We start from the raw sequence: 24,976 nt of genomic DNA on the forward strand, positions 1-24,976 counted from the left end.
GCCATCCTTCCTATGTGGAAATTCAGCCCATAGTAAAACATTAACATGACTAAAGCTGACCTTCTGAATTTCTGTTTGTTCAGTGAGCTGTTTCTAATTGAAGGTCTCTTCCCTCAGATCCTATAGCTTTTACTTTTTTTCCCATAAGTCGGTTATTGCACCCAAGGAACAGAGTTTAACAGGTAGAAAGTGATTTCAAGGGTAAACGCTGTCTGATTATGTGGCATTAGGTAGCTAAACAAAAGCCACTCGGAGTCTCACACCAGCTACAATACAACTGTCAGGTCAAGTGCATGAAGGGTGAGGCCCCTGCAGGGCAGCTGCAAAAGAAAGCAAGGCATTGATCTCCAAAGAGGGCAGCTGACAAACTCCATCTTTCTGTGCATGCATTAGCACTATGCACAGACAGGGTCGTTAGGAGCTTCACAAACATGGATCCAAGACAAAGGACAGTCCTGGTCTCTAATGTGAAAAGGTGGTAGCATTTATTTCGTCCCACCTTCCAGGAACCGCAGATTAGATGGTGTGATTTGACTAGAATGGTTTGGAACAGAATGTTTGAATTCAGAAGCCATTCACAAAACAATCACTTCACTATATGAACTCAAAAGATTTTTGTCTGGCATGGCAGTGATTTTACTTCTTCAGTTACTGCATGAGGCTGGGGTTTTTTCTATGCTGCTGATGGTAGTAAAATGATTGCTTAAAACACAAAGCAAACCTAAGAAAGAGAGCCATTAAGCACATACATTTTATAAAGAGAAATGTTATTACCTGGAATAGTCACCTTTAGCTTCCTACAATTGAAAAATAGTGACAAAATTAAAACACAATCTCTTCAAAAGTCTTGAGTATTAACTTTGCTATTCTCAGCATTGTTAATTTTTGCTTTTTGGCTAAATCCTGACTTCAGTTCTAGTCATGCTACCCCAGGGAAATCACTGGAGTTGCATGCATATATGTAAGAGAATAGAATTTGGCCCCTAGCGTTTGCGTTGTAGGTTATCCACCTGCACCAGTGTTCACGCTGCTCCCAAAACACTGATAATTTCACATTCAAACTCCATGTCACTTTTAAGAGATATAAACAGAAAGACCCATTCTCTCTCCTTTAATCAGCTACATCCTGCGAAAAGCAAACATTGCAAGAAGGTCAGCGGTTGTGATGGATCCGTGTTCATTGAGGATGAAAACAATCATTCACTCAGACCAAGCCAACACACCTCACCTTGCATTTGTCAATGAAAACTTAGTTAAACCACTTTTAAGAAAGAGATTGTGTTCAATCACAGACTGTACCATAAACAGATTGTAAATCTAATGACAAAAAATAACTTGAACAAGGTTAATGATTTGACATAGAATTAGTGGTGAGGAAAATATTTATTTTTACCAAAACAGAGAGAAAAACAATTAGATTTTTTTTTTAGTCCTCTTAAAGGAAAATTCATATAAATAGTGTAGTAACTTTTAGCTACAATACTCTATTTCTCTTTCCCCTCCAACATCTCGTGCCATTAAAAGAAAAGGAGTACTAGTGACCTTAGAGACTAACCAATTTAATTGCTCAAATAAATTGGTTAGTCTCTAAGGTGCCACTAGTACTCCTTTTCTTTTTGCGAATACAGACTAACACGGCTGCTACTCTGAAATCGTGCCATAAAAACAGCCACATGTCAATTATTTGTGGCACAGGAGGAAGTGACAAACAGGTTAGAAACTTGCTGTAATATCTACAGACCTGATTGAATCACTCTGTTCAATGATCTTTCTTACAGGAAAAGGTTACACTTGATTTCCCACTCTCCAACCTGAATTGTTTGAATAGTAAATCCCATAACGGGCCTGAATAAAATAGCAGCTCCCCAGTCATTCACAAACGATATGCAAAATCTAGCACAAATAAACCAAAAATTGCTGCAAACATGCCTAAGTTTCAAAGTTGTGGGTTATGTTAAAAAGCAACTACACACACACACGCGGATAGTCTTACCTGTAAAATCAGGGCTGCTAATCTGAAGATTGTCTCACTTTCTACCTCAATCTGCCCCTGTTTACATAAAGAGGAAAACATTAACATGCATATCCTGACTCAGCAGTGAAGGGACACAGCCCAGGACTACTGAATCTGGGAGGCTGTCACATTACTCTGTACCTCTAGGTCTCGCTCAATTGCAGACCATACCACTGCAATGAGGGAAGGGGGAGGGAAGAATTGCCAAGTAAAGTTTTAGTAACTTTGCCATTTGTGGGTTTAATTTTTTTAGATTAATTCAAGAAAGTAAATTCTGAAAACAGGATTCAGGGAGAGAAGAGAGGGAGCTGCTATTTGAATGTATCGGTGGTGTACAATGAACCACTTCTTTGTCTCTGCAATTTAGTACATTCAGGTCCTACAAGTTTCGCCAGACCAGTTGGCTGCACTCAGGTCACAGATATGATATTTTGCTCTTTGGTGTGTGTCTTTGCCTCTCTCTCTCTCTTCCAGTCACCATTCAGTTCATCTTGTAATTGCATATTTTCTGCATAAATCTTTATTGATTGCAACTGGCTAGACGTACCCTGTCGAAGCACAGGGGCCCAGTCCTGCACACCTAAAAAGTAATGAGACGTTTGAGTGCACAACGGACGTGGGATTGAGCCAAAGATAAGTACATCTTAAAACATGGCAACTCCTCAGGGCAAGGACCTAGTTCGTTATTTTTCAGAGTAACAGCTGTGTTAGTCTGCATCCGCAAAAAGAAAAGGAGTACATGTGGCACCTTAGAGACGAACAAATTTATTTGAGCATAAGCTTTCGTGAGCTACAGCTCACTTCATCAGATGCATGCAGTGGAAAATACAGTGAGGAGATTTTATATACACAGAGAACATGAAACAATATGTGTTATCATACACACTGTAACAAGAGTGATCACATAAGATGAGCTATTACTAGCAGGAGAGAAAAAAACCTTTTGTAGTGATAATCAAGGTGGGCGATTTCCAGTAGTTGACAAGAACGTGTGAGGAACAGTAGCAGGGGGAAAATAAACATGGGGAAAGTGTTTTACTTTGTGTAATGACACATCCACTCCCAGTCTTTACTCAAGCCTAAATTAATGGTGTCCAGTTTGCAAATTAATTCCAATTCAGCAGTCTCTCCTTGGAGTCTGTTTTTGAAGTTTTTTTGTTGAAGAATTGCCACTTTTAGGTCTGTAATCGAGTGACCAGAGAGATTTGAAGTGTTCTCCAACTGGTTTTTGAATGTTATAATTCTTGACGTCTGATTTGTGTCCATTTATTCTTTTCCGTAGAGACTGTCCAGTTTGACCAATGTACATGGCAGAGGGACATTGCTGGCACATGATGGCATATATCACATTGTAGATGGTTGATGTCTAGGTGAATGAGCCTCTGATAGTGTGGCTGATGTGATTAGGCCCTATGATGGCGTCCCCTGAATAGATATGTGGACACAGTTGGCAACGGGCTTTGTTGCAAGGATAGGTTCCTGGGTTAGTGGTTTTGTTGTGTGGTGTGTGGTTGCTGGTGAGTATTTGTTTCAGGTTGGGGGGCTGTCTGTAAGCAAGGACTGGCCTGTCTCCCAAGATCTGTGAGAGTGATGGGTCATCCTTCAGGATCGGTTGTAGATCCTTGGTGATGCATTGGAGAGGTTTTAGTTGGGGGCTGAAGGTGACGGCTAGTGGCGTTCTGTTATTTTCTTTGTTGGGCCTGTCCTGTAGTAGGTGACTTCTGGGAACTCTTCTGGCTCTGTCAATCTGTTTCTTCACTTCAGCAGGTGGGTATTGTAGCTGCAAGAATCCTTGCTAGAGATCTTGTAGGTGTTTGTCTCTGTCTGAGGGGTTGGAGCAAATGCGGTTGTATCGGAGAGCTTGGCTGTAGACAAGGGATCGTGTGGTGTGATCTGGGTGACAGCTGCAGGCATGTAGGTAAGTACAGCGGTCAGTAGGTTTCCAGTATAGGGTGGCGTTTACCTGACCATCGCTTATTAGCACCGTAGTGTCCAGGAAGTGGATCTCTTGTGTGGACTCGTCCAGGCTGAGGTTGATGGTGGGATGGAAATTGTTGAAAACCTGGTGGCTGAATTTTGTGACTTTGTCCTCACCCATAGCTATTTCACATTTGGGGACAATGTATACCTTCACTGCTACCCGCATGGCCCCACAGTATGCCAACATTTTTATGGCTGACTTAGAACAATGCTTCCTCAGCTCTCGTCCCCTAATGCCCCTACTCTACTTGGGCTACATTGATGACATCTTCATCATCTGGACCCATGGAAAAAAGCCCTTGAGGAATTCCACCATGATTTCAACTATTTCCATCCCACCGTCAACCTGGACCAGTCCACACAAGAGATCCGCTTTCTGGACACTACGGTGCTAATAAGCGATTGTCACATAAACACCACCCTATACCGGAAACCTACTGACTGCTATTCCTACCTGCATGCCTGCAGCTTTCACCCAGATCACACCACACGATCCCTGGTCTACAGCCAAGCTCTACGATACAACCGCATTTGTTCCAACCCCTCAGACAGAGACAAACACCTACAAGATCTCTAGCAAGGATTCTTGCAGCTACAATACCCACCTGCTGAAGTGAAGAAACAGATTGACAGAGCCAGAAGAGTACCCAGAAGTCACCTACTACAGTACAGGCTTAACAAAGAAAATAACAGAACGCCACTAGCCGTCACCTTAAGCCCCCAACTAAAACCTCTCCAACGCATCATCAAGGATCTACAACCTATCCTGAAGGACGACCCATCACTCTCACAAATCTTGGGAGACAGGCCAGTCCTTGCCTACAGACAGCCCCCCAACCTGAAGCAAATACTCACCAGCAACCACACAACAGAACCACTAACCCAGGAATCTATCCTTGCAACAAAGCCTGTTGCCAACTGTGTCCACATATCTATTCAGGGGACACCATCATAGGGCCTAATCACATCAGCCACACTATCAGAGGCTCGTTCACCTGCACATCTACCAGTGTGATATATGCCATCATGTGCCAGCAATGCCCCTCTGCCATGTACATTGGTCAAACTGGACAGTCTCTACGTAAAAGAATAAATGGACACAAATCAGATGTCAAGAATTATAACATTCATAAACCAGTCGGAGAACACTTCAATCTCTCTGGTCACTCGATTTCTGATCTCAAAGTGACTATCCTTCAACAAAAAAACTTCGAAAACAGACTCCAAGGAGAGACAGCTGAATTGGAATTAATTTGAAATTGGATACAATTAACTTAGGCTTGAACAGAGACTGGGAGTGGTTGAGTCATTATACTAAGTGAAACTATTTTCCCTTGTTTATTCCTCCCCCCCCCCACTGTTCCTCAGAGGTTCTTTTGACAGGTTTCAGAGTAACAGCCGTGTTAGTCTGTATTCGCAAAAAGAAAAGGACGACTTGTGGCACCTTAGAGACTAACCAATTTATTTGAGCATGAGCTTTCGTGAGCTACAGCTCACTTCATCGGATGCATACCGTGGAAACTGCAGCAGACTTTATATACACACAGAGAATATGAAACAATACCTCCTCCCACCCCACTGTCCTGCTGGTAATAGCTTATCTAAAGTGATCATCAAGTTGGGCCATTTCCAGCACAAATCCAGGTTTTCTCACCCTCCACCCCCCCACACAAATTCACTCTCCTGCTGGTGATAGCGCATCCAAAGTGACAACTCTCTACACAATGTGCATGATAATCAAGTTGGGCCATTTCCTGCACAAATCCAGGTTCTCTCACTCCCCCACCGCCATACACACACAAACTCACTCTCCTGCTGGTAATAGCTCATCCAAAGTGACCACTCTCCAAGTTTAAATCCAAGTTAAACCAGAATATCTGGGGGGGCGGGGTAGGAAAAAACAAGGGGAAATAGGCTACCTTGCATAATGACTTAGCCACTCCCAGTCTCTATTTAAGCCTAAATTAATAGTATCCAATTTGCAAATGAATTCCAATTCAACAGTCTCTCGCTGGAGTCTGGTTTTGAAGTTTTTCCTGTTGTAATATCGCAACTTTCATGTCTGTAATCGCGTGACCAGAGAGATTGAAGTGTTCTCCGACTGGTTTATGAATGTTATAATTCTTGACATCTGATTTCTGTCCATTTATTCTTTTACGTAGAGACTGTCCAGTTTGACCAATGTAAATGGCAGAGGGGCATTGCTGGCACATGATGGCATATATCACATTGGTGGATGTGCAGGTGAACGAGCCTGGATTTGTGCTGGAAATGGCCCAACTTGATGATCACTTTAGATAAGCTATTACCAGCAGGACAGTGGGGTGGGAGGAGGTATTGTTTCATATTCTCTGTGTGTATATAAAGTCTGCTGCAGTTTCCACGGTATGCATCCGATGAAGTGAGCTGTAGCTCACGAAAGCTCATGCTCAAATAAATTGGTTAGTCTCTAAGGTGCCACAAGTACTCCTTTTCTTTCAGAGGTTCTTGTTAACTCCTGGAAATGTGCTGGAAATGGCCCACCTTGATTAGCACTTCAAAAGGTTTTCTCTCCCCCCCACCCCACTCTCCTGCTGGTAATAGCTCATCTTAAGTGATCACTTTCCTTACAATGTATATTTTTTCATGGTCTGTGTGTACATATAAAATCTCCTCACTGTACTTTCCACTTTATGCATCCGATGAAGTGAGCTGTAGCTCACGAAAGCTTATGCTCTGATAAATTGGTTAGTCTCTAAGGTGCCACAAGTCCTCCTTTTCTTTTTGCAAATACAGACTAAAAGGGCTGCTACTCTGAAACATCTCCTCAAAGAATTTACAAGTCAAGACCCTTATCTTGCGAACACCCCACCTTGGCACATGTGAATGGGCCCATTCTCACCTTTGTCAGGCAGATGCATAAGTGTTTGCAGGAACTGGGATTTCTACCACATTCCAACACCAGCAGCTAGGCTAGGGGCAGCATCTAGTTGCTTACATTTGGACTTCTGGGTTAGGGAAAATATCCCCTTGCCACTTGCATAAAGGGCAGAGTGGGGCCAATGAATTTTCAAACAGTAAATATTTTCATTTTTACAGGGGAGAATACTGAACATGTGACACCCGCCTCTCATAACTCAAGCCTCAGCACACTCTGAGCCTCGTGGGAATTTCAGGAGTTCTGCATGGACGAGGTAAGATGCAGTAATGTGATGCTCCAGAGAATTACAGAGAGACAGCAAGAGTCAAAGTTTGCCTCACACGGCTCACCAGGTTAATGCAGTTTCCAACACATTAGTTTCCACAGCCAACCATACACAAGGAAGTGATGTGACTAGCATCATGTCTGGCTGCCTTTGACTTCCCTCACCCTATAGATCAGATACCCAATTTTGCAGCTCCATGAACTGGAGTATGAAATCGAGCAAGACTTAAATCTACAACCTCTGGGATTGTAATCCAATGCCTTAACCACTCAACCACCAGGCCTCAGAGAGAGAGAGAGAGATCTTGAGCCACATTGCTTTACAGTAGCTGAGGACCACAGAGGCTGAATTCAAAGTGAGCTGGCAAATAATTCACAGTTTTCACAGAAAGGTCGTTTTCTGCTGATGCTGCCAGCAGTACAAGCCATTTCTCAATCTCCCTCCCCCCCCCCCACTCCCAGCAAGCCTGTCAAGAATGTTAGATGACAAGGAATGTCCCCCTTCCAACAGGTGTTGTTGCTACTACGACAGGGAAGTGATCTCTAGGCCGTCCTGAGACTATGAGCATTCTGTACAGATGTGTTTTATTCATGCCAAATAAGTGTCACAAATAACAAAAGGTTTCAGAGTAACAGCCGTGTTAGTCTGTATTCGTAAAAAGAAAAGGAGTACTTGAGGCACCTTAGAGACTAACACATTTATTTGAGCATAAGCTTTCATGAGCTACAGCTCACTTCATCGGATGCATACCGATGAAGTGAGCTGTAGCTCACAAAAGCTTATGCTCTAATAAATGTGTTAGTCTCTAAGGTGCCACAAGTCCTCCTTTTGTTTTTGTGAATACAGACTAACACGGCTGCTACTCTGAAACCTGTTGTTATGATCAGTTGTGACTGTCAGAAGAATCTGCACAGTCTGTTGAATTAATCTGCTGTTTAGAAAGAAGTAGGCACACCTACTGGTACATGAGATCCAGTGGGTCTCTAAGGAACGTTAAACACAGTGTTACAATACATGTCTGTTAATCATGGCAGAACCCACTTAGCGGTAACCATACCACTACGGTATACTTAAAAGCATGCATAAGTGTTGCTAATGGATGGAGCACAGGACTAGAATCCGGGATGTCTGAGTTTTATTCCCAATTCTGCCACTGTGAATCACCATGGGACCATGGGCAAGTTACTTACTCTCTATGCCTCCGTTTATCCTTCTATAAAATGGGGCTAATACTTGGCTACCTGGCAGGGATGGTGTGATGCTTAATGTTTGCAAAACTCTTTGAAGATGAAAAGCTAAGTGAAACACTTATCATTAATAACAATTATGATTATTATTATACCAATCTTAAATATGTATTTACGTGGCTGTAAATACACATTTTAAGAGGTGCTGGGGCTCTCCTATGCATGTTGTGATGTTTTTTTAAACATAATTACATAATAATAATTACTATTAACAAACAACAACATGACAATTGACTGAACAAAGCTCTTTAGCCAGGATATTAAGAGGCTGGCATTCAAATCCATTCAATCATGCAACAGGGATTGCTTTGAGTGTCGTTTCAGCCTCCATCCTAAGATTTTGTTGATCCATGTCCCTGCGTCCGTGTATTCTTTTGCTTGTGAATTATAATTCGGGGCATGTTATTAATTGTGTTGCTCCCCATATTGACCTATTTTGGACAGAACATTGCAACTAACTTTACAAGCACCGTCTTCCTCATTCCTTTACAGCAAGGCGCATTGCTCGTGGAATGGAAACATACTGCACATTCAACACCGAAATTCTAAGTTTGATAATTCTGCACACCACAGTGCCATGAAAAAATGCATTCTGGATAGTTATAAAAATCCGAGTCTATTAGATGGAAGCCAAATTAGCACCCATAATAGCTGGGGAGGGTGAGGGGGGACACAGATGACATACCACAGGGCTGGGGAGCATTACTATCATAGAAGGCATAATAGGCCTGCTTCTCCACAGCCTTGCACCTTGTGTAGACATTTACTCCTGTGCAACATGAGGTCAGATTCTAAGGTCATGTAAATCAAGCTTAGCTCCACTAACTTCCGTGGAATGATACCAATTTATATCAGCTGAGGATCTGGCCCAAGCACTCAGCATTACACAGGCCTCAATCACCATGCAAGGCAGTGAAGAATCAGACCCAGTGTTTTCAGGGGAGCTGCAGATCTTACTATACCTTTAAAACAAGGTGATGACTTCACTACCCCCAACTGTTGCAAGCATGTCTCATGGCCTTGCATTCCCCAGTCTTTTCAGACTCTTGCATGAGTGCATTGGTAGATGAAGAGGCTCTAGGAGCCCTTTCTTTCCCTAGGGCCAGCTGTACTCTGGCCTTATCTTTAGGACACAGTGGACTGTTTTCAATTATTGTTTATTATTTGTATGAAAGTCACACCTAGAAATCCCACTGTGCAAGGTGCTGTACAAACTGGGGGCAAAGGGGGGGGAGCACATGCCCTGAAGAGTGTAAAATCTAGACAGAGATGTAGGGAAAACAGAGGCACAGAGAGAAGAAGTGACTTACCCAACGCCACACATCAGGTCAGAGCCAGGGCTTAAAGCCAAGTCTCCTACCACTCATTCCATGCCCTAACCACTAACCCATGCTTGTGGGTGGACTCCAATCTGTACATCAACATGTGTTCATTCAAAAGGCTGGGAAGCCTTTCCAACAAAGCCAGGCAGTACTCTGAGTTTGTAACAATCCCAAACTGGCGGAGCTGCGTGTGGTTCCAGGTTCTGCGATGACAGTTCAGCACTACTCCAGCAATCATAGCAATTTTCAAAACCAGAGGGGAACGACACACTGATAAAGATTAATTTGCATGTCCTGGGATGGCTGGACCATTTAAGCATAAGTTTAGGCAAGTAGGCCAAGGGGCTGGGAGCTAGGTCTGCAGCATGCTCTGAGAACCACCTGTCGAACATGAAGATTGGATATTTTCCTAGAGTTATCCCAAGCGGGAAAAAGGTTACCAGCAAGAGGTTAAGTAGATAGATGTAATTCAGATCATGGCATCTGATTCTTACACATTTCAAATGTAAATAAGTCTAGCCAGAATCAAACGAGCTGCTCCAGGAAGGGGATGGAATTGATATTTTTCAATTAAGCTTTGCAGTAAGGACCAATTGTTTTAACTGAAGAGCCAAATTCATCTGCCAGTGTAGCTTTCCAGAAGTCCATGGGTTTACAGCAGGACGGACTCTGGCGCAACTTGTCCAGGTGGCTCTTGTGAGGCAGAATAATGTTAGACTAATAATAGGACTTAGCAGCTGTCCAAGCTGAGTGGTAAGTACTGTCGAGCAGGAGAGCATCAATATTCACAATGAGTAGTAAAGGCCAAGTCCTGCCTTCTCAGGGCAGAATTTGGGCCCTAATTCATCAAAGAAAGAATTTAAGCATGTACTTCAGGCTCACTAAAGAGAGAGAGAGAGGACCACAGCACGTGCTGTAAAGTGTTTCAAGGGAGACAACTGGCTGTACGTGGACACAGTGTAAGTGAATGCAGTAATAAGAATGCAGAACAAGGCCCACCTTTCTACCTTCTTGGCCATCACTACCAGTTCCCAAAGCAGATCAGTGCAATTATCTCTGGGATGTCTGACAGCCCAATGGCAAAGTATTAGTCAATGAAAATCAGATCCTCACCTTGTAAACAGCTCTACAACTCTCCTTTTGATAAAATCATTCGGGAGTGACAGTCTCAAGCAAGGGAGTGGCTCTAACGATGGAAGGTGTGGTGAGTAGGAACAACCTGTTATCATATGACAAAGGTAGCTATGGAGGACTAAAGTAGGCCAAGCAAATGTAACAACTCACTCTTCCAGGGAGGCTACATTGGATAACATGATCAAATGAAGCAAACACTAATAAGAGATGAATACCCAGTAATTGAAAAGAGATACCTAGGGGCCCTATTTTGATCACTGACATTTATGTGTGCATCTTAATTATAGGCAGAGCTAACAGTGTCACCTAGAGGTAAGAATGCCCCACACATCCAATTATCAGACCCTGTTTTCAGTGGCTTACAACTTTGCCAAAGTTAAATTATTTGGACTGAAATTTTCCACGCCAGGCATCTGTCTCCACTGATATTTTTGGGGAAAGTTTTATATTAAACAGTTGAGGCTATTTCTCAGAGTGAGATAAGGGAAAATACACTATTTTGCTCATGGTTTGTTGAGACACTTTGGCACCTCTGTGCTGTAGAGTAGGGACTTGAAATTTGTCAGAAGCACCACCCCAGGACCAAGGATGTCCCTTTTGCCATTTCCCTGAAAATTTGCCCAAATGTGGCTAATTTATAGGCCTCAAAAAAATCAACAACTCAGTTTACACATGCTCAGATGAGACTTGTTAGAGTTTGGCAGCTAAATTCCCCAAAGTCTCTGTCTGCACTGAGCATGCTCCATCCCCTCACAGCTCCTATGTGCTGACCAGACTGAGCACGTGCCATCCCCATGGATCATGCTTCCTCCTGGGACTGCAAGGCCTAAGAAGGACTTCTCTGCAACTGCTCTTCTCAACCCACCAGCCAGGGGCTGTGAGCAGGAACACTCCCTCCTTTGCATTCAGTGCTCCTGCTTCTGGTGCCCAAGCAGCATGGAGGATGAGGAGGCAGTGGTGGTGACAGCACGTTGATTTGAATGCAGGAGAGAGCGGGAGGTGGAAGAGGAGAATAGGATCAGAGGGAGACGGGCCCCAGTTCTCCATTAACTGAAGTGGTTGAGATCCGTGCAGTGAATCTAAAGGTCCGAATCCCTGTTTTTGCGGGGTCAGTGTGGTTCCACATGATAAGAGGTCTGGATTTTTGGCGTTTTGTTTTGTTTTAAAACAGGGGAAGTTCCACTAATAAAACCTACTTTAAAAGAACATTAAGGTTGCAAAGTCAAGCACTCAAAAACGTCAGGAGATATTAGAATCCAGAACACAGTGGGAACTTACTAATGGCACTGGCAGAGACTCCGCAAGTCCCTTCATTATCAAGAGCTCTAGCCACACGTATTGCACTCGACCCAACTGGTGGCGAGCAGATTGGTTTGTTTTCGAGATCCCATAATTATTTAATTACACTGTGTGGTGCACAGGTTTTTCTCATTAATGTACAGAGCGTAGGTGTACAGAGTACCGGGGTGCAGCGGAACCCCTGAGTCCCACTCAATTGAGGGGGCAGGAAAGCCGTAGGAAGCAGAGTGCACGGCATAAAGCCCCAGTGCACCACAGAGTGACGCTCCATGGAGGCTCCTTCATGGCTTAGTGCAGGGGTTGGATAGCGGCTCGGAAGCTAATGCAACCCTGAGACTGAAGTAGCAGCCACAGATTGGGTAGGTGCTGTCGATCAACAGCCGGAGTGGGGATAGACAACCTCTCAGATCTCTTTCCTGGCAGTGATCCCTCGTGCCCATGTCAGTGGCTTAGGCCTACCTCAGCTGAGATACCTAAAACTCATGACTGTCAGGCCTTGGTTAGCCAAGTGGTGAGCTGAGACTTCAGAACTTCGTGCTCAACTCCACTCACTTTGTTACATCCTCCATCTGCCCCAATCCGCTCTGTTCTGTTCACATGTTGTGTCCAATCTGACATCTAGATTCAGATCTCCGGGGACAGGGACTCTTTTCTTTGTTATTCACCCATATAACACTTAGCACTGCCTACCGTTCAATTGTTCATGCTCTAACTGGCAATGGACATTGGGCTACTCCAAACAAAACATGAAGGAGGGAGGCAGACTGCAAGACCGGGCTTGGTGTAGGTTTAGCTACATGGCAGGTTATTAGATCACTCGGAAGTGAGTGGGACTTGAGCTGCAGTGATGTCCAGAAAAAAAATAATTAAAAAAACACAGCACCTCATCAGGGAGTGGTGGGGAAAGGGACCCCAGAGTAGGAGTTATAAAAGCCTGAAGTACAGTACTCATGCATGCGCCAGTGACAAGGGAACACTCCTTTGGAACATCTGAGTGGTGGAGCTGAGTTCACGTTAAATGGGGTTTTATTTGCATTGTTTGTCTTGCCCGGTAAATGGGGAAAGCCAAGTCAGGTGGACAGCATAGTAAACACAGAATGAATTGTGCCAGCTAGTATGTAGTAGGAGTTTTTTCTTTAGGTGTGTAACCTGGTATTACTTGCTGCAAGGACCTTACATAACATGCACTGCAAGAGACCGGCCAGTGCTAAAAGCCAGGTCAGTGAGGAAATTAAGAAGCAAGACTTTGCTGCCGAAGTACCTGTGGTCAAGATGGGGCGGCAGGAGCGTGAGAGTAAACATGGTTAATTGGCCAAGCGAAGCCAGTTGTAAACGCTCAACTCGGGGCATTTCTCTGTTTGTCTGTAGCAGATTAGCTTTGGAACATACCGTCAATTCCAGAATCTCAGGGAACGTGCTAGTCACCAATGGGCACAAGTCTATTGCTATGGCTGCAAATCCGAACACCAGAAAAGCGTGATTCACTGGAAAATCAGGGCCCCGGTGCTGCAGGCAGAAGACTCACTCTGCTGCCCACACGTATCAGAGGCAGCAGCTTAACCTGCTGTGGGAGAAGAATGGCTGTAGCCTGGGCTCTAACTGCAACAGGAGAGGTGTAGAAAGAGAGCTTGTAGGGAGGGGACTGGCAGGGCGGGGGAAGAGCAGAGTGTGAGGGGGAAATGGGGACCCAGACAGGGAAGAGGCAAGAGTGGGGACAGAGAAAATGTAGCAGGAACCAGACGGATGGGGTGAAAAGTGGAGGAAGTGGGGACCAGAAGGGGGAAGCAGTGTGTGAGGGGCAAAGCAGGGATCAACAAGGCGGGAGGGGAGAGACAGGGAGTAGGGAATAGAGGGGCTACACAGGCACCCTGGATGGGGATGGGAGACTTGGAGGTTGCGGGGGTGACACAGGCATTCTGGCATGTAGCAGAGGGAGTGAATGGGGGGCCCACAGAGCCCCGCTGTGCCTTGGGGAGGGAAGAGACAAATGGGATGCACACAGATCCTGTGGCATGGAAGTGGGGAGAATGGGAAACAACTGCATGGGGGAAGGGGACCATAGGGGAGCACAAGGGAGGAGGTGGGAGGAGTTACAAGGAGTCCTTGAAATAGGAGAGGACGGGAGGGTGGCACACGGAGACCTGGCGGGGCAGGGGAAATGGAGGGATGCAAGGAGCCCCTGGTACATGCAATGCACTTGGCTGACAGAAGATACAAAGAGCACGAGCCCCTAGTGAATCATACACTTACTATGGGGATCATATGTCTGACTGCCCAGCTTCCTCTATGGAAAGGGGTCACTGGCTCGGTGCTCCAAAGGGAGGAAGAGCTCAAGGAGAGAGGAAAAGGGAGAAAAGTTATATAGAGCAGGGTCATTTTTTGCTCCATATGAGCCGGTTGTTCACCAGTATGTTCAGCCTACAGCAAAAGGACTGTCCAGACTTCCCTGGGACAGCAGGGTCACCGTGCACACTGACCCTGGGCTCCCTTAAAGCGCAGCAGGCATCTGGAGATGCTGGCCTGGTAGGCTAGCTAGATTCTGCCACTTTTACTCACATTGAGTAGTACTTTATGCTGTGAGCCGGCCAACTGAAATCCAAATGACCCCTTGTGGAGCAAAGTGCTCCTGAACGGGAATAAGTATCAGAATCTGGCCCCGAGATATTTAAGGCATTGATCTCCCTTCCCCTAGATTAGGGATTCCCTTTGTATTGGAGGAGGAAAAGCGTGGAAACTAAACCGGAGCATAGGACCTAACCTAGAGACGAGCTTCAGAGAAACTGCCCCATAGACAAACGAAGACTACATTCTATGGAGCGCTTCTCCCATGTAAATAGTGATGCCAATACATATTTTTTAATAATTACGTAATTAGGTCACACTTTCTGCCTGAAGGATTCTACGGTACTTTACAAGCTAGGGGGGAAATTCCTCTGAGGCAGCGGACAGGCACAAGGCCTAAATCGCATTTAAGTAGGACTTGGTCCCTCGAAGTAGGACTTAGCTGTCGCTTAAGCCTTGCACTGGTCCTTGGCACAAGGGTGAATTTCACCCCATATAGATAGAGTACCACTGAAATGAAAGCACCAACACATGGCTCACTCCACAACTGCACATACCCATCCAGCTAGGCTCTCAGTCAGGAAAGCATCAGTATCCAGGAAAGAACGTATGCTTAGAGTTAAGCATTTGCCTAAATCCCATTAAAGTCACCGGAAGTTAAGCACACACTTTAAGCTAAATACAGGCACAAGTGCTTTCCTCCACTGGGGCTTTTTTTAAAGTTTCTCTTTGTTTTTTTACACAGTGAAATGTGAAAGAACATTGAGAACAGTTCTGTGAAAATAATTAAGATGCTATTTTAAGCAGTCTTTATCAACCCATCCAGGTTTCCATACTTCCCTCACACCCTCCTATCTGATCACCCACGTTTTGAACTGCATTCCTGTCCCACAATGGGAGCTTCATGTAAAGATCTAGGGTAGGATACGGCCTTTTATATCTCATCATTCAGGTAAACAGAGAGCACAGGTGCATTACGGAGATCCCTGCATCATGTGCTTCAATTATAGGTTGTTGCTTTTAAAGACATTGGGGTTCCTTATGGCATTCAATATGAGTGGAGCAAAAAACAGAAACAAACAAAAAAGAAATCCACACAAGTCTAAGCTTCCCTACCTGGGAAACTACTGAGAAATACCAGAGAACATCTGATCTGTCATTATTAGTGACTAGCCGTAGGTTGCTTCACTAAAGTTGGGAATCTGGTTATATTTTGTAACTGATACTGCCCTTTACTCTGACTGCGTCTCCTTGCCCTGAAGCACAAACGAAAGTGACTACGATGTTTATTGAGTTAGTGTGGCTTTTGAATACATTTGAGGTGCCCATCATCTCATCTGCATTCCAGTTCTTAAATGAGAGTGTTAATTCAACATAAATGTAAACTGCATTTTTGATTATCTCTAATGAACTGAAATCTCACATAACTGTGATCAGCTGTTCCCCAAATGGCATTAAATAACCAGAAAGTAACTCATTTTAGTGTTAAAAGGCAATGGGTCAAATTTATCCCTAGGGTAAATCCACTGACTTCAATGGAGCTATGCCAAAGATTAATTTGACTCAAATTTCCAGACACCCTTCAGATTTTCCAACCACACACAACCGATTGCTCATTTTTATAAGTACAATCAGCCCTTTTGCACATGCAAATCCCACATATTTGTGGCTTTATCTAACTCATTAGGAATATTCAATATACCATCAAGAATGGTTGTGAATCGCATTACTGCCATGAACAGAGATGTGTACGCATAAATACTAATAATCAAGCCCAAGATGTTAACATTTATAATGCAGCAGCCAGGTGGAGCCCTACTGTGCTTAATGCTATACTAACAGTGACAGTCCCTGCCCCAAAGAGCTTGCAATCAAAAAGAAGGGATTTATTGAGGTGAATTAGGGGGATGGTATTGTAGCATATGGTTACATATTCCCAACACAACAAGCAGAGATAGCTAAACCCACAGATATTCAGGCTTGCACTGCCGAGTTCAGAAAAGCTTGACCCCAATCTTATTCTCTTGGCACGGGATCCTGCAGTGTAAGGATCTTTTGGGATGATACCCCAACGTGAAGCCAAGTGAAGACTTAGGTCACAGTGCTACAGTATTGTCTTCAAACCCCCATTCACATAGGTTCTGTTCCTTCTGAGTCTTTGCCAGACTGTACACTCAATGTTATTAGCAATGTTAGTAGCAATGTTAAAACTCTTCCCCTGCACTGCTGCTGTCATGCCCGTGCAGCCTCAGTTTTAACCAGCATGACTAAGAGGCAACAAGTCTGCTTTGATTTTTAATGATCTATAAACAGAGAAATTTCTTTGCTCAGGGTTCATTTTCGTTTCACCAGCTTGGAATGAGAAGTTATACAAAGAGAAGGGCTGCCTGGTTTTACTGTACTTTGTTAACAAATTTATTTCAAATAAATATCAAATAAATTGGTTAGTCTCTAAGGTGCCACAAGTCCTCCTTTTCTTTTTGCGAATACAGACTAACACGGCTGCTACTCTGAAACCTGTACTTTGTTAGTATCTCAAGGCTGATCTGAAACTTTTCTTTACAGCCAACCTCCTTTCTGAATTTTAAGCCAAGCTCCCTCTCCTTATGCTTCCTATAGAAACTGTACACTAGGGAAAACTATTTCTCTCATCTTCTGGCAGTTGTGCAGTGCAAAATCAGGCAGCTGGCACTTTGTACACTAATACCAATTAAAGCACAGGCCTAACGAAATAAAAAGGACTCTCATTCAAACAGTGAAACTCAAAGTACTGAAATAAATTACTGCATGATACACAATGTTTATTCCAGCACTTTGCGCATGATCATCAGTTCATTTCAATACTATATAACTATGCTGTGTGAATAATATTATTTATCAGGGCCAGATGCGAGTCTTCCTGGCTGGCTAGATAACATATATGTTTATATATGGAGTGTTTTTTCCCCTTGCCTTTTATACTGCATACACAAACACACACACACCAGGTAACCCAATGTTTTGATGTGACTAGCATTTATTTTAATAGCAAGTTAGTTCTGGACAGTGGTAATATTCTTCACATCCCATGACTAAATCAGTTACATTTTCCAATTCTATATTTTTTGTGCTTTTGTGCCTGTGTTTCAGTGTTCCCTGAAACAATTTCTACCAACTTCCAAGACACTTACTTGAGAGGACGAATAGACTGAACTTGAGACTCATTGGCTATTAAGCTCGGCCAATGAGGTCCAGAACTCTTAACAAATGTTTACTTTAAAAAAAAAACCAATTTTTGGGGGGGGTGAGGGGTGGGAAGTGGGGTTCCATTTTTCTCACTCTCCCAGAAAAATTCCTATACAAGTGAGATCCACATTCTTGCCATTAAATATTCTGTGTAAGGTTTCCACCCAGCCAGAAATACCAGTTTTTGATCTACGACCCTTTAAAATGTGATGTGTGTGAATGTTAGCAAACAATGGAGTTGCACAGGGATGAATTTGAACTAATATATGGAATCACTATACCAGTTAATGAATGAGCAGATTATTCTGTTTCTCTCTAATACCTGTCAGAATCGAGCTTCACAACTAGGCAGGTTGCATGAAAAACAACAATGGAAGTGCCAGCTGCTTGACTTGACAGTACCAGAAAAATCACAGAAACGTTAGACACTGCTGCATTGGTGTTTATTGAAACATGGTTCCTGTTACAGCAAAAGTTTGGCAGACTGGCACCTGTGGTTTTATTTGATGTGCCCATACAATCCTCACTTAGGATAAGGGAGATTCCCCTTCCTCTGGAGAGCTAATTTATACTTTTTAAAACATGGTAGCATGACATCCTGATGAAAAAAAAAAAGTAGTTTAAAAAAAGTGTGAATTTTTGCATTTTCTATACACAAAACGTTAACTTCCTAACCAAAAAGAGAGAGAGAGAGAGAGAGAGAGAGAGAGTGTGTACCCATGTACATACACTTGTGTATAAATATATATATATATTAAAAGTATGTTCTCTTTGTTCTTGACTTTATGGGGTACTTTCAGGGAAAAAAGTAACCACATTCAAATGAATATGTCTTGTGCACTGATGCAGAGCGGTGGTTGAGATTAATGAAGAACTAAGGTAGACACTTGCATTAGCCATTTAATATTACATATATGCGGGAAGCACATGTATGATGTCAATTAGAGCTGAGGGCTAGCTGCAAAATTCTGATCCAGATTTCAAACACTCCAAAGTCTGGGTATATTTGGATCTGGGGTTTTGGTTTAGCCCCTTTGAAAGCCAGAGGGCTGTGAAAATCGCATCCTGAAACCATCCCCGTCCCATTCATCTATGTACCTGAAGTTGGAGGAGTGTTTAAATTTGAATCCTTCAGTATAATCTAGAAATATGATTTCATTAATACCTAATTTATCAGCCAGTCTAGTGATGGGCTCTAGTACTGGAAAATGCATAATATCAGGTAAATGTTTCAAAAGACATCACACGTTACCTTGTGCACAGAAGATTTTGCATTCAGGAAAAAGAGTTCTACTGTGTTTCTGTCCTTCAGAAAGGAGATGCTTTCAATGTAAAACCTGAAAAAAAGAACAAAGCAACTTTGTTTTCTTACCCAGTTCTATTCCCTCCCAAGTCATTCTGATTTCCTCATTTTTTTGTTCCCCTGCAGTACAGATGGTTCAGAAGAACTATGACTTATTGCATTTAATTTCCTGCCTATTAGTAGGGAACAAGCAGAAGGACCTGTAGGAGAGATAGCGAAAAGGGAATGACAAACACCCTGTTAAACAGGAGCTATTTGACGACTTTTCATCTCTTTTGAAAACCTTGTCAGATTTCAAAGGGGCAAGACATCCTCTTAAGCAGAGAAAAGATGCCCTGGAATTGGAAAAGGGTAACACAAACTCTGTGTTACAACTCGACAAAGCCAATGCAAAATCCACCGTGGCAGAGGGATTAGTGCTAGTGTGGAAGGCTGGCGGAGGCATTACCTTGGAATCACATCGTGTCCAGGAACTCATGAGAGCTCTAGTTCCAATACTTTGAACAGAGAGCTGGAATCTCTGCACTGTTCTAGATTTTCCCTTCCCTCTGAAACAAGGGCCAGTTCAGGAGTGTGCTGTCTCTGATCTCCCTGTCCATAGGTGCGCACAGTCTTCCCCCATGGGGACTGTGGGGACAAGCCGTAGACAAGACTCAGTGAGATTGCTCAGAACAAACTGGAATGTCCACTGGAAATAATACAAGCTTGGAATGCTGCTTCCTGGCTCTGTCCCCACCTGCCAGCCATGCCACCCCGGCCCTGAACCAGTATGGTGGGATCTTATGTGGAGGAAGTGCTGTCAGCTCCAGGACTGGGGAAGCATTTTGCACAGTGGTAGTTCTCCTTCCATGCGCCACCCTGACTGCATTTTGCTTGCACTCAGGTGTGTTAGCAGCCTTCCATACTGTGCGCTGGAGGGGTGCAAAGGGCCCGAAACACTTATCAGTGTCTGTAAGTAGGCATTCCATGGGATTACGATGGAGATGATCAGGGCTGTCACATGGTGCCCTGAGGTTCAGTTGCCAGCATGTGGAGTTTAAGGTTTTATTATCGACGGGGCTGGAGTTCAGCTGCCAGAACCAGAGGGTAGGGGCACACTCGTGTGACCTGACCTCTCTCTAAACATGAAAAACCCAACACTGAGCCCTTCTGATCCAGTGAATCTTCTTCCCCCAAGGGGCAGCTCCCTCTGTTCACCAGCCTGTCAGAAGCCCCTTTTTGTTTGACTAAATATAGCAGGTGCAAGGGCATCTGTTTACAGTGTGGCCAAGCGGCAAAGCAAAGCTCGACAGCTCTTAGGAATGCTTAGGAATGTGGAGTCCTCAAAAGGACAACGAATGTTTTCTTATTTGCAAAGGCTCACAACCAGGAAGCGCTTGGCTGATTTGCTAAGGGAATTCTTTACACATGGTGATTCCAAAGGCTTTGTCTAAAGCGTCTGCCCTTTCTTCCATGCGGACCCTTCTGCTTTGAACCATCCTCCCTCCTCTTCCAGTGCCAAAAACCTCTCCATCTACTATCAAAGCCTTCCTGAAATCACATTTCCTCTCTGAAGCCTTGCTCCCCTGGCCTCTCCTGGACATGCTCATCATTGTGAGCTTGTACCATTACTGCGTGCCTCTGCCCTCTCCTGGCAGTATAGCAGTACTGATGCTGACATGTCAGAGTCGGAAACAAATTCTCCTTCAGCTCAAGTGGAAGGGGACTATACTGCTTTTTAGGGAGGATCTCAGTTCTGGCCTCACTGCCACTGTGCAGACACGGGCGGCCATGAGGCGATAACGGTCACGTTCTTAGATGGTCAGGGCTGGCTCCAGTGTCATATTTACTTGGATTTAAACTACCAGAAAAGAATGCATGTTTCAGGCTCTAATCAGTTAAAAATACAAAACCAATAAAACAATAGCAAATCTCACAGCAGCCCTCAAAACCATATCCTGAAACTAAATTCCATGCCTCTTGGATTACCAAGGGACCCCCCATCTTAGCATACAGTATTTTCTATGGCAAGATGGGCAGGGATCACAGCCCAGATACTGACCTCAGCTACCTGGGCATCTGTCATAATTCCAGTAAATACAATGGGAGTTATTCCAGAATTACACTGGCATAAATGAGACCAGCGTCCGGACATAATACTTTATGCACATACACAGAGCCAAGCACCTTGCTGTCACTCTCTGGAAATACTAAATAATAATAAAAACAACAACAAGTTCTGTAAGTTGCTTTTGCTTTGTGCTTTTCGCCTGATACTCACTTGGGCTATTACCCTAAACAGCACCAAGACTATGGACATTACTTACGAAACGGTGCCTAGACAATGAACATCTATCATTCTGGAAGCACTAATCTCTCAAATCTATGTAAAGCAAGATAACCCAGTCCCGTAAAGCCTTTTTTAGCTATATCGCTGCAAGGTATGAACAGTTCATGATCAATGCATAGGCTTTGCAGAATGAGGGAATATTTGGGGCCACATGGTCCAGTCCCCTAACACAGGTCTAACACAAGGTGGCTAATTCCTGAGCACCTCCTTGTAGCCAGAGGTCACCCTGCAATGCTCCGCTGCCAATTTCTCCCCTCTTCAGGGCCGTTTCATAACTCCCAGTCCACAGGTAATCAAAACATTCCCTTCCTGGGGCCCTATTTATTGAGTCCTTACACACTGGGCCTCCAGGCCCCACGCCCAGTTCAGTCTCTCTCTCCTGACAGGCCCCTGCCCCAAAGAGCTCGCAGTGTAAATGCGGAAGCTGACCGACAAAGGAGGCTACACAAAAGCCCGGGAACAGGGAAGATGCTAATTTCTTCTGGCAAAGGTATTAAAAAGCACTGGGGGAAGAGAAGGCATATTCCACAAAAGGCTAATGTTCACATTTGCTCTTTATCCCCCAGGCAAATCTCCTTGATCCCTTCCATCAGTTATTTTGTGTTTACAAAATGGCTCTTCCTTGCTCCTGTTTTAAAACCATGCCTTTTATACCGAGCAGGCACAAGGCTTGTTTAAACCCCAAACCAGGAGGCGTTAAACTGGCAGGAGATGTGCAGTATGAAGCATCGGCACCATTTCTACCTCAGTTCTGGTCTGAGTCAGCATTCGGAGGCCACATGGCCTACACAGGCCTGTGCTGTGCCAAGCATGAGCGCCGCGCTCTAGCCTTGCCTCTGCCTTTCCACTGAAGCTGTGTGCACACAGCGCTGACCCTAGCCTTTCGACGGCTCACATCTGGGTTTAATTGAAGAATAGACAATGACAAGGCACATGTGTTAGGGAGAGATAAGCATGCGGGCACTAACCAGCCAAGACATGTGCCAGGGTGTGAAAACCCACTGTCGCTCAAACGTCAGAACTATATGCAGATCTTAAAGGTACTTCTATTAGAATATATATTTTCTGCCGTGCTAAATAGTTGGTGTATTGTTAACCATTCCTATATCCTCCTCTTTTCCTTTCTAAAGGCCTCTCCATGCACTACCTACTTGCTCATTTTAAAATAGTTTATTTAAGCTTTTATGCCCCTAAGATGCAAACTCTACCCCTTAGTGCTTGGGCTTAAAATTAGCTTCCAGCAGCTTCTCCTCCCAAGTCAGTTCTTTCTCTCCATATTAACTCTTTCAGTGCTTTCCAATCTCCCATCTTGTAAGGAACACTTCTGTATCTTAACAGGTCCTGGCCTAGATCTTCCGTCCCAACCAAGGTGTGCACAGCACAGCTCAGGAAGTATGTGTGTAAAGGTGGCTTTAAGATACCTTTGCGCCCCCCCCGCCACTTCCGACTGTCTATGCACAGTTCCAGTCCTCTGATGCGAGTCAGGGCAGGCCGAGGTCAGTGGATCTCTGCCAGGACACAGGGTCTTGCCCACATGGAATAGAGCTCTTTACATTTCATGAAAGAATAGGGAAGATTAGTCACGCGACCAATTTGATGGCCAAGTCAGTGACAGTATTTCTGCCCTGTTGCCATGTAAGTGACTGAAGTTCAATACACAGACTCAGTTTCTCATTTCCTGGCCAGAGGCACTGAATGTTTAGGAGGGACAAAGGGCCTGTAATAAATACATTTAAAGGGAACAAATTAGTTTTGGTTTTGTTTTTAAAAAATGGGGGAAGGTGGGAAGCTACAAAATCTAACAAGAAGGAAAGCATATTCAGTGAGTACCAGGTTTGAACCATCCCCTACTATGTCCTAAACACAGACAGCGCAGTCTTGTGGTACCTACTTACCTATGCTACACAAATCACTGTTCTCTCAGCGTGCCTTACAAAAACTTTTAACAAACTCAGCAAAAATCTAGCAAGAAGTTGTGTCATATTAGTACTGGAGAGTGGAAAAGATCAGCCTAATTTCATTTTTCAGACTGACTGAAAAGGAAAATAGTAGCAGCCAGCATAACTGGGGAAAAGTAAATTTAATGGTTAGGAATTAGTATAGTTTAACTAATCAAAGTTGTTAGTAGCAATTCAGGTAAGGAAGCTCTTTAAGTATAGGATTCTTTAAAAAAAACTACAATGTCTGTTTAATTTAATAAAAAATTGTTTTGATTTAAAAAGGGAACAACCAAATTTCCAAAGTATCTCATAGCTAACCAGCATTTATCCAGGAGTTAATTGCTTTCTAAAAATAACACATATGGCTTTGACTTTTATTTCCTCTGTCGAATTAATCATCAATTAATTATCCTCTATCAAATTAATTATTAATCCTTTGAAACAAAAAGCTATAAATACACTAAATAATAAAGACACCAAACCTGTAATGTGTGGTATATATAGAAACATATAGAAAACAATTACTTACCTAACTGCAAAGTACAAAGTTGCTGGACCTGGTTTCTTGGGCAAGTCATGATCCAGAACTCTATGATCTAACTGCAGCCATATATTCTGGCCTCTGTAGGAACAAATGGGGAGTGGAGGGTGGGGGGATATGGAGGGAGAGGAACAGGTTCCATTAATAATACTGAAACAGATTCCCTTCAGCGCTCGCATTTGCTCAAACCAGCATTTTAAAAGAGCTGGACTGAGAAATCCTGTTCACACTGAAGTCTGGGACAAAACTTTCAACTCTTCAATCGAGGCAGGATTTGGCCAAATGTCTGTTTACTTACTAGCACTTTCAGACGTTGATATACTTTGCATATTAGAAGAACTAATATGTCTCCCCTCCACCTTAAGGCAAGATCTTGCCCTGCTGTTGTAAATTGGAGCAGTTCCACCGATTTCAAAGTAGCCATTCCAATTTACACCAGCTGAGAATCTGGCACGTAGTCCAAGGATGGGTGCCCTTTAGAGTGAAAAGATGCTGGTTCCATAATCACTATGTCCGTGGTGAGATTGCAGAGCGTTGTGCTGTCATTTCCCAGCGTCTATTGATGCAGACCCCCAAGATGAAGAGCCTGTTTTTGACAATTGTTAAGTCAAATGAAAGAGAAGGGCGAGGTACCCACATTTCATAGCACGGCTTGTCAGTGTAGGCACTATTATCTAGTCAGGCAGGTGCCCATACAGACTCTGTTATTGAACACTGCAGCGGCTGAATCAGTTTAGGGCAGTGTCCACAGGGAGTGACTGAGAAGAGAATACATGCCTCCACAAGCACCATTTTTAATAACAAGCGGGAACAGAGTGGGTGACATGGTTTGCTCCTTGCTTTGCCCCGTGGATTAGCTCGGAGAGACAGGCACTCAGTGATGCCTAGTGCTGCC

The 24,976-nt window shown here is 43.8% G+C and overlaps 1 protein-coding gene across 5 annotated transcripts in view; it reads right to left on the reverse strand.

The window, feature by feature from the left end:
- FRMD4B (FERM domain containing 4B) overlaps positions 1 to 24,976 on the reverse strand; it is a 198,167-nt gene that overhangs the window by 56,858 nt on the left and 116,333 nt on the right. For all 5 annotated transcript variants that reach the window (XM_073351063.1, XM_073351064.1, XM_073351062.1 and 2 more), the window contains exons 4-7: positions 24,070 to 24,162; positions 19,221 to 19,305; positions 1,994 to 2,050; positions 775 to 797 (exon numbers count right to left, since the gene is read on the reverse strand). In XM_073351063.1, the coding sequence (XP_073207164.1) occupies positions 775 to 797; positions 1,994 to 2,050; positions 19,221 to 19,305; positions 24,070 to 24,162 (258 nt within the window). The remainder of the gene's footprint in view (positions 1 to 774; positions 798 to 1,993; positions 2,051 to 19,220; positions 19,306 to 24,069; positions 24,163 to 24,976) is intronic.

This window comes from Lepidochelys kempii, chromosome 7, assembly GCF_965140265.1.
Source record: "Lepidochelys kempii isolate rLepKem1 chromosome 7, rLepKem1.hap2, whole genome shotgun sequence".
NCBI classification, from domain to species: domain Eukaryota; kingdom Metazoa; phylum Chordata; order Testudines; family Cheloniidae; genus Lepidochelys; species Lepidochelys kempii.